We start from the raw sequence: 15,284 nt of genomic DNA, 5'->3' as shown, positions 1-15,284 counted from the left end.
CACCCATAGGGGGATCTACACTAGGTTACTGAAGCCACATTCCCAGTGGTCCCACAATTCTCAGAAAGCACTGGGGGATATTTTGAGAGCAGGAGGTTCGCCCAGAGGTGCTGATGACAGTTATTTAAAGTCGTTAACTCGCGACAGGATTGTGAAAAATTACAGAAGGACCTTATGAGACTTGGCGGCTAAATGGTAGGTGATTAATGTGAGCAAGTGCAAGGTGATGCATGTGGGGGGAAAAAAAGAATCTGAATTATAGCTACGTCATGCAAGGTTCCACATTAGGAGTTACGGACCAAGAAAGGGATCTCGGTGTCGTCGTCGATAATACACTGAAACCTTCTGCTCAGTGTGCTGCTGCGGCTAGAAAAGCAAATACTACTACTACTTAACATTTCTAGAGCGCTACTAGGGTTACGCAGCGCTGTACAATTTAACAAAGAGAGACAGTCCCTGCTCAAAGAGCTTACAATCTAATAGACAAGTGAACGGTCGGTCCGATAGGGGCAGTCAAATTGGGGCAGTCTGGATTCACTGAACGGTAAGGGTTAGGTGCCGAACGCAGTATTGAAGAGGTGGGCTTTAAGCAAAGACTTGAAGATGGGCAGGGAGGGGGCTTGGCGTAAGGGTTCAGGAAGGTTGTTCCAAGCATAGGGTGAGGCGAGGCAGAATGAGCGGAGCCTGGAGTTGGCGGTGGTGGAGAAGGGTACTGAGAGGAGGGATTTATCCTGTGAACGGAGGTTACGGGCGGGAACGTAAGGGGAGATGAGGGTAGAGAGGTAGTGAGGGGCAGCAGACTGAGTGCATTTGTAGGTAAGAAGGAGAAGCTTGAATTGAATGCGGTATCTGATCGGAAGCCAGTGAAGTGACCTGAGGAGAGGGGTGATATGAGTATATCGGTTCTGGCGGAATATGAGACGTGCAGCAGAGTTCTGAACAGACTGAAGGGGGGATAGATGGCTAAGTGGGAGGCCGGTGAGGAGTAAGTTGCAGTAGTCCAGGCGAGAGGTAATGAGAGCGTGGACGAGAGTTCGGGTGGTGTGTTCAGAGAGGAAAGGGCGAATTTTGCTGATGTTAAAGAGGAAGAAGCGACAGGTCTTGGCTATCTGCTGGATATGCGCAGAGAAGGAAAGAGAGGAGTCAAAGATGACTCCGAGGTTGCGGGCAGATGAGACGGGGAGGATGAGGGTGTTATCAACTGAGATAGGAAGAGGAGAAGTGGGTTTTGGTGGAAAGACGATAAGCTCGGTCTTGGACATGTTCAGTTTCAGGTAGCGGTTGGACATCCAGGCAGCAATGTCGGATAAGCAGGCCGATACCTTTGCCTGGGTCTCCGCGGTGATGTCTGGTGTGGAGAGATACAGTTGGGTGTCATCAGCATAGAGATGATACTGGAAACCATGAGATGAGATCAGGGAGCCCAGGGAAGAGGTGTAGATTGAGAAGAGAAGGGGTCCAAGGACCGATCCCTGGGGAACACCAACAGATAAGGGGATGGGGGTGGAGGAAGATCCATGAGAGTGAACTTTGAAGGTGCGGTGGGAGAGATAGGAGGAGAACCAGGAGAGGACAGAGCCCTGGAACCCAAATGAGGACAGTGTGGCAAGAAGTAAGTCATGATTGACAGTGTCAAAAGCGGCGGATAGATCCAGGAGGATGAGGATAGAGTAGTGGCCTCTGGATTTGGCAAGGAACAGGTCATTACAGACTTTAGAAAGTGCTGTTTCTGTCGAGTGAAGAGGGCGAAAACCGGATTGAAGCGGATCAAGGATGGCATGAGAGGAGAGAAAATCAAGGCAGCGGCTGTGGACTGCGCGCTCAAGTGTCTTGGAGAGGAAGGGTAGGAGGGAGATGGGGCGGTAGTTGGAGGGACAGGTAGGGTCTAGTGATGTTGGGTATTAGGAAAGGTATGGAAAACGGGTGTGAGGATGTTATAATGCCGTTGTATCGCTCCATGGTGCGACCGCACCTTGAGTATTGTGTTCAATTCTGGTCGCCGCATCTCAAGAAAGATATATAGTTGAATTGGAAAAGGGGCAGCGAAGGGTGACTAAAATGATAGCGGGGATGGGACGACTTCCCTATGAAGAAAGACTAAAATGATAGCGGGGATGGGACGACTTCCCTATGAAGAAAGACTAAAATGATAGCGGGGATGGGACGACTTCCCTATGAAGAAAGACTAAGGAGGCTAGGGCTTTTCAGCTTGGAGAAGAGACGGCTGAGGGGAGACATGATAGAAGTATATAAAATGAGTGGAGTGGAACAGGTGGATGTGAAGCATCTGTTCATGCTTTCCAAAAATACTTGGACTAGGGGGCATGCGATGAAACTACAGTGTAGTAAATTTACAACAAATCGGAGAAACGTTTTCTTCACCCAACGCATAATTAAACTCTGGACTTCGTTGCTGCAGAATGTGGTGAAGGCGGTTAGCTTAGCAGAGTTTTTAAAAAGGGGTTAAGACAAGTCCATAAACCACTACTAAATGGACTTGGGAAAAATCCACAATTCCAGGAATAACATGTATTGAATGTTTGTACATTTGGGAAGCTCGCCAGGTGCCCTTGGCATGGATTGGCTGCTGTCGTTGGACAGGATGCTGGGCTCGATGGACCCTTGGTCTTTTCCCAGTGTGGCATTACTTATGTACTTGCGGTACCCACAAGACCTGCTAGCTCATTTTCAGTGAGTATTCCCTTTGAAAATCCTGCTGCTGTGTGGATCATAGGTACAAGGTAAACACATGCATTGCGCCTGCAGTAATGATATACAGTGCGTGACAGAAATTACATGAAGAGATTGATTATGCAATCTGTGTGTGTGATTTTTTTTTCCTCCCTAATTCCACCTGTTTCTCAGTGGGTAAGAAGGTCAATAATTGACACCGTAATGTTTTCTTGCTGTTCCCCTTAGAAAAACATGTAAACTGGGAGTGACTCTCCTAAGGAGACAGTCTGTTGGGATGATGATCGAGGCGCTGGCAACCAACCAGAAGTCTACGGACTTGGATATTAATGATACCAGATGAACCTTAGTGTGCTGGGGATGTGCCTGTTAGTTCTCTTATTTAATTAAACACATTTTTTTCAATCAAACAAAAAAATAATTAGCAGCTCACATCCCGTTTTTTTCAGGTCAATCTGTTCTTTCTTTCTTGTAGTTTAAATTCTCTTAATTGGTGTGCATGATACATGACTCTGCTCCTCATATGGTGCTGGAGATGGTTTGTTTTGGGGTGGTTGTTTTTTTGCAGACTGAAAACCAACGAGTTGGAAGATGTATGGAATGAAAATGAATGAGACTAGTATGAAACTAGTTCCTCTGTTTTACACCAGAAAACTGCAAATGTTAATGATCAGATCAGATTAATACCAGGCATTTAATCAAATGGTGTTTCTGAAACAAGCCTTGGGATGCAGGAGTTTTGGGCCTCGAGTGCTTCAAACAGGCCAGGTTTCCAAGATATCCCTAATGGCATATCTATGAATACTACCTCCGTTGTATGCAGATCCATCTCATGCCTATTCATTAGTCATTAGGGATGATATGAAAACCTGGATTTTTTTACAGCACTCAAGGCCTGAAGAACTAGAGCCTAATCCAGTTATCTGGGAAAAAAAAAGAGGGGTAAATAACCTGCATCAGTGGCCAGCAGATTCCCAGGTTGTGCCGACAAGGAAAGTGGTGCTGGAACAGGGATACAAGAGGTAAGAAACAGTGATAACATGTTGGAAGACCAGAGGTCAAAGCATGGCACAGAGCATAGACAGATCGCAAGTTTATGGGCTTCCTCCCTCTTCCCGGCTGCAACTGCCAAGTACATAATTTTGCTATCGCACAATATACGTTCAAAGTTATTTAACAATTCTTTTCTTTCTGAAGTTTGCACTTAACAGCACCAGTTAAAGGCTTATGATCTGTTTAACATAACAGTATGGAGAAACAACCAACAAAATGTCAGTGACAAATGATGTAAATGATATAAGCGGAAGTTTGGTTACATAGAGTATGAAATATCTACGTAGATATTAGATGGAAGAAAAGAAAATTTTTGCTTGATCAAGTTACTGTTGGTGTTATAGGTTATTGAGACAAGGATTAATAATAACATAAAAGCCATATTGGGTCAGACCAATGTACATCTAGCCCAATATCCTGCTTCCAGCAGTGGCCAATCCAAGTCACAAGTACCTGGCAGAAACCCAAATAGTAGCAACATTCCATGCTATGAATCCCAGGGAAAGCAGTGGCTTCCCCATGTCTCTTTCAATAGCAGATTGTAGACTTTTCCTTCAGAAACTTGTCCAAACCTTTCTAAACCCGACATTGCTGCCTGGATGTCCAACCACCACCTGAAACTGAACATGGCCAAGACTGAGCTCATTGTCTTTCCACCAAAACCCACCTCTCCTCTGCCTCCACTCTCTATTTCAGTCGACAACACCCTCATCCTCCCTGTCTCCTCTGCCCGCAACCTCGGAGTCATCTTCGTAGACTCCTTCTCTGCGCATATCCAGCAGACAGCTAAGACCTGTTGCTTCTTTCTCTATAACATCAGCAAAATTCGCCCCTTCCTCTCTGAGCACACCACCCGTACTCATCCACTCTCTCATTACCTCTCGCCTTGACTACTGCAACCTACTCCTCACTGGCCTCCCACTTAACTATCTGTCCCCCCTTCAATCCATCCAGAACTCTGCTGCGTGTCTTATCTTCTGCCTGAACCAATATACTCGTATCACCCCTCTCCTCAGGTCACTTCACTGGCTCCCGATCAGGTACCGCATATAGTTCAAGCTTCTCTTACTAACCTACAAATGCACTCTATCTGCAGCCACTCAATACCTCTCTACCCTCATCTCCCCTTGCGCTCCTACCCGTAATCTCCACTCACAGGACAAATCCCTCCTCTCAGTACCCTTCTCCGCCAGCTCCAGGCTCCGCCATTTCTTCCTCGCCTCACCCTAGGCTTGGAATAAACTCCCTGAACCCATACGCCAAGCCCCCTCCCTGACCATCTTCAAATCCTTGCTCAAAGCCCACCTCTTCAATGTCGCCTTCGGCACCTAATCATTATACCTCCATTCAGGAAATCTAGACTACCTCAATTTGTTTGACTGCACTTTTTGTCCTTTTAGATTGTAAGCTCCTTTGAGCAGGGACTGTCCTTCTTTGTTAAATTGTCCAGTGCTGCGTAACCCTGGTAGCGCTTTAGAAATGTTTAGTAGTAGATACGCTAATCGTTGTTACCACATTCTCTGGCAACATGTTCCAGTGTTTAGCCATTTGTTGTGAACAAAATGTTTCCTCCTATTTGTTTTAAACGTATTTCCATACAATTTCATTGTGTCCCCTGGTCTTTGTACTTGAAAGAGTGAATAATTCACTTTTACCCATTTTTCAGCACTTAGGGCTTTGTGGACCTCAATCGTATCCTCCCTTAGCCATCTCTTTTCCAAGCTGAAGAGCCCTAACCTCTTTAGCCTTTCCTCATATGAGAGGAATTCCATCCCCTTTATCATTTTGGACGCTGTTCTTTGAATCTTTTCTAATTTCACTATATATATATATTTTTTTTTGAGATACGTCAACAAGAACTAAACGCAATACTCAAGGTGAGGTTGCACCATGGAACGATAGAGGCATTATAGCATCCTGTTTGAGGTTTTTTTTTTTTGGCAGTTGCACACTGGGCAGAACATTTCAGTGTAATGTCTACTATGACACCTAGAACTTATTCTTGGGTGCTGATTCTTAAGGTGGACCCTAGCATCAAGTGTGGAGGAGTGGCCTAGTGGTTAGGGTGGTGGACTTTGGTCCTAGGGAACTGAGGAACTGAGATTCCCACTTCAGGCACAGGCAGCTCCTTGTGACTCTGGGCAAGTCACTTAACCCTCCATTGCCCCATGTAAGCCGCATTGAGCCTGCCATGAGTGGGGAAAGCGCGGGGTACAAATGTAATAAAAATAACTGTGATTTGGATTATTCTTCCCAACGTGCATTGCTTTGCATTTGTCCCCATTAAATATCTGATATTTGGATTCCCAGTCTTCCTGCAATTTTTCACAGTCTGCATGTGTTTTGACAACTTTGAATAGTTTTGTGACATCTGCAAATTGAATCACCTCGTTTCAGTTTCCAGATCATTTATAAATATGTTAAATAGCACTGGTCCCAGTACAGATCCCTGTGGCACATTCACCCTCCTCTATTGAGAAAAATGGCCATTTAACCCTACCCTCTGCTTTCTGTCCAATAACCAATTCCCAAGCCACAGAAGGGCATTGCCTCCTATCCCATGTATGTATAACTTTTGGATGGGGGGGGGGGGATCTGTGCACAGCAGCCAAGTTGTTGACTATCTTAGCTAGTGCAGGATCATCCTATATAATAATTCTCACCTCCAATGTTGTGTCGCTGCCTGGGACCCTGGCTTCCGCCGAGGTCTGCTAGGTGCTGTAGATCAAACTGACATCATGAATCCCACTGGCTGCGCCGGACATCAGTGACAGCTGATTCCAAGGCAAGGGGAGGAGTAGGGAAACACGCTGTCAGTGCGCTGCTCCCTGCCACTTCGGAGCAAGTGGCAGGGAGCGGGGCAACACAGACCCCCCCCCCCCCCCCCCCCCCCACCCCCCCCCCGACGAACATCAACACCCCGTGTCCCCTCACGCACCTCCCACAGAGTTCCACACTCCGCTTTCCCTCCGATTTCAAACCCCCCCCCCCCCCCCCCCCGCGTTAGTCCACTGCCGCCGTCTAGTAACATAGTAGATGACAGCAGATAAAGACCTGCATGGTCCATCCAGTCTGCCCATGACAAACTCATATGTGTATACCTTACCTTGAATTTGTACCTGTCCTTTTCAGGGCACAGACCATATAAGTCTGCCCAGCAGTATTTCTCGCCTCCCAACCACCAGTCCCGCCTCCCATCACCGGCTCTGGTACAGACCGTATAAGTCTGCCCTCCCCTATCCTCGCCTCCCAACCACCACCCCCTCTTCCCCCCAACTGCTCCGCCTGTGCTGACAGGGGACCCCAACCCCTTTCAGCCGAAGTCGTGTTCTGGCCTTCGCGGCGTTCCTTCCTCAATGATCTGTTCAAGTTCCTGTACGTGCGTCTGACGTCAGACGCACGCACAGAAACTTGAACAGAAGATCATTGAGGAAGCAACGCTGCGAAAGCCAGAACACGACTTCGGCTGATGGGGATTGGTGTCCCCTGTCAGCACAGGTACTCGACGGCAGGGGACGGTTTTCGGTGAGAAGGGGGGTACAGGGGTCCGTAACACGGAGAGGGGGGTGTTGAAAACGGAGGGAGGGCAGAGTCTGGAACTCGGTGGGAGGGGCGTGAGGGGGCCTTGAACTGGGTGGGTGGCAGGCCAGGGAGGCTGGGAGGGGACAGCAACACAGCGAGGGAGGGTGGGGGATTGCCTTGCTAGCACCCGTTTCCTTGCCTTAAACGTTTTTGTTTTGTTTTTTTACTAGTTTTTCAATTGCAATAGAGAACTTGTTTGTAATGCCACAATTTTGTGCACAGTGAGAGAAGGCCGTTCACATGCCCCACTGTTTCATTTAATGGAAGCAAGTACATATATTATTTTTATGGATAGACAAATTTAATTTAGGGTACTGGCATTTCAACTCGTGCTGATACAGGAACACTCCGACTCAGATACCACATTATTGGCCCTACAGATGCCTGTAACACTGGACAGGCCCTGGGTTTGATTTATTTAAGCTTTATATCCTGCTTATTGCTAAGTATCACAGCAGTTCTCAGCAATAAAATGCAATAAATAATTATTTCAAACAAAAACTAAAGAAGAGAAAAGCATAAAAGTTAAAAGCAGTAGCATCATAAATCTATGCAAGGAGCGAAAATTTCTCTTTTTTGCAAACACGCAAGCAATTTATCATATCCCTTAGTTCCTACAGCAAGCCATCCCAAGAAATAGACTCCACATAAAAAGCTAAGCAGTAAAGCCATAAATCTATATTAAAAAAAAAATAAATTGCTTGCATTTTTGCAAGAAACTAATCTGACTTTGCAGTTCCTGCAGTTGGCCGTTCTAAAAAGTAGGTCCCATATACCATAAAGTCTTCAGACCTTGCCAGGAAAATTTAAAAACCTAAGCGAGGGAACACGTCTCAGCTCAATTATAACCCTAATGTAATTGTGGGAGTCTGGTTTTTTTTTTTTTTTTTTTACTAAAGATTAGCTTATCTGCAGCAGGGCCCATAGGAATAAAATGGGCCCTACTGCAGATAACTCAAGCTAATCTTTAGTAAAAGACCCCCCTTGTATGTTTACATTCAGGCTCCCTGGCAAGTTGCAAAAAAAAAACAATCCTTTCCCTCACCCTTGATATCCCTTTTTCGCCTTTTCTTGCCCTGTTCAAATTCTTATTGATGCTGTCACCAAAAGAGCAAAATGAGTGGAAAGTGAAAGCTGCTAGAATCAGAGTTGAACAGGAAATTAAGATGAATGGTGGCTTAGGGTGACATCAGGAATGGCTACCCTGTTTGTATTCTTCCCCCTACCCCTTCAAAAAAAAAATGATGATGGTAATTAGAATGGGAGCATGTTGTTTCTCTTTACACATTGCTTCTTGGCTTTGGGGAGTCTTGGGTTGCTCTGTTTTCTGATGCTCAAGGCTCTTGAGAATTATTTTCTTCACTTGTTGAGCTGGTTTGTCATTTCCCTCTATTAGTAATTCTTGGGGACTTCAGTTTACATACGAAAGACTCCCACAGACCTCATAATAAAGATCTGCTTTATCAAATGGAATCCCTGAGCTCCGTTCAGCATGTATCTCTACGCATGTTGTCAGACGCCCATATGATCTCATCTTTACACCCACACATTCCTCAATCTTTCTTCAAATATTTCAGGTTAGCCAGTTTCCTGGTCACACCACCATATCATTAGCTTCATCCTTTCCATTGGGGTAAAATATAATGTAAAGCAGGAAATTCCCAAATTACTGAGGAACATTTATGCAGTCTAAGCTTGAGGCCATCACCACATTTTTCAAGATCTAGTGTCACAATGTCCTAGGGTTTTAGACGTCATGAGCATTGGACCATTCCACTCCTATTTAAAAGCTTCATGTCAACCCAGGCACATAATGGCTGGTATCATTCAGGGCTTCATCTCCTTAGAGAGAGGTATAAGAACAAAGATAGTGGCAGAAATCAAAGTATCCAGAATATATTTTATTTTATTTCTTAATGTATTGGGCTTTATTTAAAAAGAAATTCACCCAAGGCAGACAGTGTACAGCAGGGAAGACTAAACATAATTGTACAGAGTTCACACTTGCAAAAAATGGCCGCCTGCTTTAAACTGTACCTAGTAGCTCACAGCCCAGAAAACAAGATGGCATCTGTGCTCTCGCAACCCCGACTGCCTGCAATCTCCCAAGTTATTCAGGCAGGGACAACTTAAGAGGCAGTGTCACCTACAAGAGATGCGTGATTGGCTTAGGGAGATCAAGTCAGGTATCAAGGCAGTCCGGGAGGAACTAGCAATGCCGGGGGGCAGACCTGCAGTGGGGATTTTTAATTTAACTCTGGATTCCACTCTAGATAATTCCTGCCAAGGGATGCACGTAAGGACAGATGGGCATTGAAAACTTTCCTGGCCCAGTGGGGATTGGGTAGATTTGTGGAGGTCCTTTTTCCCCCGGGGAACGAGAGTATACTTCTCTTCAGTGTATAAATCATCCTCTTGTACAGATTACTGGTTTAGGGATTTGGCTATACCGTGCCAGACCCAGGTGCTCCAGATTTGCCCATGCAAATGGTCGGATCACTCACCTCTGTTGGAACTTTTGGAGAAGGTGAATGGGGAGGGATCTGATAACTGGTGCTTAAATGATGCAATTTTATTAGACCTGGCTAATGTAGGTCAGCTGAAGAAAGATCTCTTAGAATATCTGCAACATAATGATGATGGGGAAGTGAATACAATCACGCTGTGGGAGGGCATAAGGCTGTTATGCAGGGAAGAATTATTTTACAGGCACATTTAGGGGTTAAAAAACGAAGTGAGGAATGGGCTTTACGGTGTAATGTAGCATCCCTGGCACAACTGGCCAAAAAGCAGGGAGCTGAGTTTACGGGAGGGGACTAGGGGCATGCATTGAGAATAAACTTTTTGCAGACGGCAAATGTCAGACATGGCCACTAAGCTACATCAGGTGCAGCAAACAGCATTTTGAGTTTGGCAAATAAAGCCAGCCACCTCCTTGCCCACAAATTACAGAAGAAGGGCGGGGTAGTCCCAGATTGGTTCTATCTGGGATGACAGGGGTGGGCTTCACACGTCTGCAGAAGGCATGCTGGGGATGGGGGCTTTTGTCACCTATTATGAAGAGCTCTACACTCTGTATATCTGGCTCCATGGGGGAAATGTCCAAACTTATCTATCTCCTCTTGATCTTCCTTGTATATCACCTACGGGGGTACTGAGGCCCTGTCACATCCTGTAGAATTAGAGGAAGTACAATGGGGCATTAAGAAGGTGCCAGTTGTTAAGGCCCCAGGATGGCTTTTCTTACAAATAGTGTATTATAAATGCTTTGGGGACACATATGGCACCATTTACTTCTTAGGATGCTGAATTTCCTAGAGGTGAGGAGTGGCTTGCTAGATTCGTGGCAGCTGCAATTACAGTGCTTCCAAAGCTGCTACTATTTAACATTTCTAAAGCGCTACCAGGGTTACGCAGCGCTGTATAATCTAACAAAGGACAGTCCCTGCTCAAAGGAGCTTACAATCTAAAGGACAAAAAGTGCAGTCAATCAAATTGGGGGCAGTCTAGATTTCCTGGATAGAGGTACAATGGTTAGGTGCCGAAAGTGATATTGAAGAGGTGGGCTTTGAGCAAGGATTTGAAGATGGGTAGGGAGGGGGCTTGGCGTATGGGCTCAGGGAGTTCATTCCAAGCATAAGGTGAGGCAAAGACCCACAATTTTGTGCCTCTTATAGACCCATCTGTCTATTAAACACTGATTATAACATCTTTACAAAACTTCTTGTTCAACACTTACAGTATATTCTCCCTCAGCTGAGAATATCTGACCAATCTGGCTTTGTGGTGTGGAGACAGACTTATGACAATGTACGTAGAGCTATTCATATTATACAGCGGGCAATGCAGATTCAGGTTCCCTCTTGTTATTCCTAGATGCCAAGAAGGCATTTGATCGGGTGCACTAGTCTTTTTTAGGTTTACTCTCTTGGGTACACTGGGATTTTCAGGCTGCTTTGTTGGTTACATCAGATTTGTGCACAGCCAGAGGCCTTCATAAAATGGCACCTATATGAAGTCTTTTCATTTGCATAGGGGCACAATGCCTGGCCATGTACTCTTGCCATTGTTCGCCCTTGTGATTGAGCCCTTAGCGCAGGCTATTAGACAATGACTGGTTGTGGATGTTACTTACCTTACGAATCCTGTATTATCATAGAGGCCGTGAAAAGGTGCAAACCATACATATTTCTAGTTTTTATTTTAGTATAGCTATTTTGCTGGGAGCAGATGTAAGAGTTGCAAGAAAGCTATAAATGTTTTTTCTGAAAGCTCTCCTTCTAAGGCTGTGGTTTGACATTTTGGCCTATGCTAACTTGTGATAGGTTGCTGGTCAGCAACTAAGACAGACTTCTAGGACTAAGGACATCTGCTGTATCCAAATAAACAATCAAAAGGAGAAGTAAGTGGGTGTGAGCAAAATTATAGCCTTAGCAAGAAGGTGGGGGTAGTAACAGTAACTTTACCCATTATCTAATGAAAACTTATGCTTATTTGCATGACCGGCCCTAACTGCCAATATAATAAGGGAATAAGTGATAGAATTTGGAACATGATTCATAACAGGAAACAGAATATTCTGGAAAGATGCATATTCATTAGGTACGAAGGGTAATTATAATTAAGATAATGAAGTAAGGAAGAAAAAAGTATTTAAGAGGAAACAGAACTGAGGATGGCGAGCCTGTGTGTCCACTAGCAGGGTGGACTTTGACAGCTCCCAGGGAAAACTGTTTTTATTTGCTGTGTATTATACTGTATTGGGAGTTTATTACTATTTCAATAATTACTGATTGGCATCTTTGACAATTTGAATAAACATTTGTCTAATATTTATTTAGTAGCCAGAGTTTTTCTTGACTGGAATTCTGCCTGGGGGGCATGGGTCTACCCTCCAGGAGACCTCCAGAAGGCTACTTCTGTCTCAGAGGCAAGACAGAAAGTAGACAATCCGGCTACTTCCTTGCTAGGGTTGGAAGAAGAGCTTCGGCGATACAGGGCCTTTTCTGTAGTGCCAATTTCTGTATCGCTGGGCTCCCCATTCTATTTGTTACCTAGCTGTTAATTTGACACAGAGCATAGATGATCTTTATAAACGGAATCTCCCCCTTAAGATAGAGGAATGTTTTGGGGATCTAGATAGATGGGAGGGCATTAATATATCCTGGGTGGGACAGATCAGTGCAGCCAAAATGATGGTGTTACCAAAACTGTTATATACCTATTTATGGCTTTGCCACTCCCAAAATCTTTCCTTGCCAGGCTGAAAAGCGTTTACCTACATTTGGCATAAACGATCTCCTAGGGCTAGGGCCTTGCAACATCCTAAAAAAAAGAGTGGAATGGCTGTGCCTGACTATTTTTCATTAAGTGGCACAAGTCCATATTTTAACGGAGCGGCTTTCCCGCTCTTCAAAGCGAATGGAACAGTGTTAGATGGGCTCTGTGCCTCTAGGGGCAGTTCCTTGGCTTTCATTTCAGTAAATATAGGAGGACCTTTAAAGACCTGGTATGATGTAGGGAAGAGATTCTTCCGTGAGAGGACTTGCTTTTTGCAAATGGCTGTAAGGCATGCCCTCGGTTTTTAACACCACCTGTGACACACTAGCACTGGCATCCCTAAGGAAGAAACTTTGAAACAGGAACTCCTGTAGAACATGGAAACCTTTGTGTATTAGCGACTAAGCTGAGAACACAGATAAGTCTGCTCCTGTTAGCTTCATATTTTGCAGTGCTTTGAATCTATCATTGTTTTTTGTCATTTGGTTTGGGTTATTTCTTCATGGGGCGAAAATTATACCCTATGGATTAGGGAGTCTGTTTATTGTGATATTTATTGAACAGACACACTTATGTGTAATTGGGTATATTTCACGTCACTTTAATGTAGTGATTTTTCACACTACAAAATATCATACACAGATCACAAAATACTGCTCAGTGATATTGATGTCTGAACAACCGAAACTTGCAGTATTGTGGTGTCTATATTGAAAAAGGGGGAAAAGTCTCAACTGTGCGGCAACAACTCAAAAAAAAATCAGTTGCACGCAAAAAAAGTCGACTGAAAACCCCCCATAACTTTTTTTATGTATGTTCTTTTTATTATTCTTAAATCTGTTAATGCATCATTTCCTCTTAAATCGCAATCTTTTATAGAGTGCACGAATACACTTATATGCTCCAGCTTGCGTGTTGATTCCAACGATCCCGTTTTGGTATTCTTCCTCAGGAAACCATAACGCAAGACATTTGTTGATAGCTAATGCTTCATGCTGGAGATTTCATGATGAAATCTAAAGCATGAAGCATTAGCTATCAACAAATGTCTTGCGGTATGGATACCTGAGGAAGAATACCAAAACGGGACCGTTGGAATCAACACGCAAGCTGGAGCATATAAGATAGTGTATTCGTGCACTCTATAAAAGATTGTGATTTAAGAGGAAATGATGCATTAACAGATTTAAGAATAATAAAAAGAATTAAAAAGTTACGGGGGTTTTCATTCGATGACTTTTTTTTTTTTTTTTGCGTGCAACTGATTTTTTTGAGTTGTTGCCGCAACAGTTGAGACTTTCCCCCTTTTTCAATATAGACACTACAGTACTGCCAGTTTTGGTGGTTTTTCACACACCAATTTAGAGCCTTACTTATACAGAATATTACATGATGTATGCAGATTTGTAGTGAGCTGCATTAGCAGCAAGTCTCGTTGATTTTCAGACGCTCGGCTGTGGCTACAGCCTATACTGAACTCTCTTATTGGCTCTTCACTAAAAGGTATTATATTATATTACTTATGTGTGCTTTTCAGTAAATAGCAGTCATTGATTAAAGGGATTGACTCCTTTTTGGTTTATTTGTCTCTCCTTGAGGTATTCTAGTTAGTATTTTTTTTTTTTTTTTTTTACTGCTTTCTTTTAAAACAGCCTCGGAACAACATCAACATTACCAGCCTGCTACCCTACTTGATGCATTGTAATTTCTTTCCATTTCCCCACTAGTTTTTATAGTAAACTGCTTTGCTACGTCCTGATAAGATTTGCAAGGCGATATATCAAAAGTTCAAACTAAATAAACTAATCGTAGAAACGAATGAGGAGCCTTGTTCTGAAAGCTGCAGAGTTTTTTTTGTTGAGGCCCATTTCCCCTAAGAGGCAGTACAGTTCTCTGTAGAGTTTTTTTTTTTTTCTTTGATAGATTTCATGAGAACTTTTACTGACAAGAAATAACATGTAAATTGTCATTTTTTTTCTATGAGTTTGACTAGCTTAGGGAAACAGTTGGGATAATGGCATTAATCAATTGTATTCATATCTGACTGTGTCTGTGGGAGCTTACAAAATTTTCCTGGCTGTTTTCTCTCTTTTGGTCTGAATTATAATGGTTGCTCTAGTTCTCTGGAATTGAGAGGAGGTAGGCGATCTCCTGAGAGCAGACACCTGGACATGTACTAGTAGAAAGCTTCATGTGGTTCTGTTTTGTTTTTGTTTTTATTACCTACAGGGTGTGGACACTGTAAGAAGATGAAGCCAGAGTATGAGCAAGCTGCTGAGGTGCTCCATTCCTCTGAAGATGTAAGAACATTTCAGTTCTATAAAAATAATTGAAGCCATAGGTTGTGCGAGTGATTTTTGGGAAGTGTTGGGATGTATATATATATTTTTTTAATGCAGAACGTAATAGGAGATAAAGACCATACGGTCCATTCAGTTTGCCTATCCCTGTGCAGCTTTACAATGCCTTCCTGCCCTCTGAAATGCTGTGATTCCTTAAATTCTCATGCCATCTTTCCCAACGTCACCTTCAATGAGAGACTGTTCCATGCATCTCTTAAGGAAATATTTTTGTAAAGCAGCTGTAGCCCATAAAGCATTTGAGGTGAAATGTATATCCCTCTCTCCTGCACCCTCTTTGTCCCTGTACCTTTTCACCTCTTCCTCTTTACTCCTCTC

The 15,284-nt window shown here is 43.9% G+C and overlaps 1 protein-coding gene across 1 annotated transcript in view; it reads left to right on the top strand.

Annotated features, from left to right (window-relative positions):
- Positions 1-15,284, top strand: part of PDIA5 (protein disulfide isomerase family A member 5) — a 289,623-nt gene that overhangs the window by 202,922 nt on the left and 71,417 nt on the right. The window contains exon 12 of the mRNA XM_030209219.1: positions 14,836-14,906. Coding sequence (XP_030065079.1) covers positions 14,836-14,906 — 71 coding nt within the window. The remainder of the gene's footprint in view (positions 1-14,835; positions 14,907-15,284) is intronic.

The sequence above is a fragment of the Microcaecilia unicolor genome, chromosome 7, assembly GCF_901765095.1.
Source record: "Microcaecilia unicolor chromosome 7, aMicUni1.1, whole genome shotgun sequence".
NCBI lineage: Eukaryota > Metazoa > Chordata > Amphibia > Gymnophiona > Siphonopidae > Microcaecilia > Microcaecilia unicolor.
This window is presented reverse-complemented; position numbering and strand designations above follow the sequence as displayed.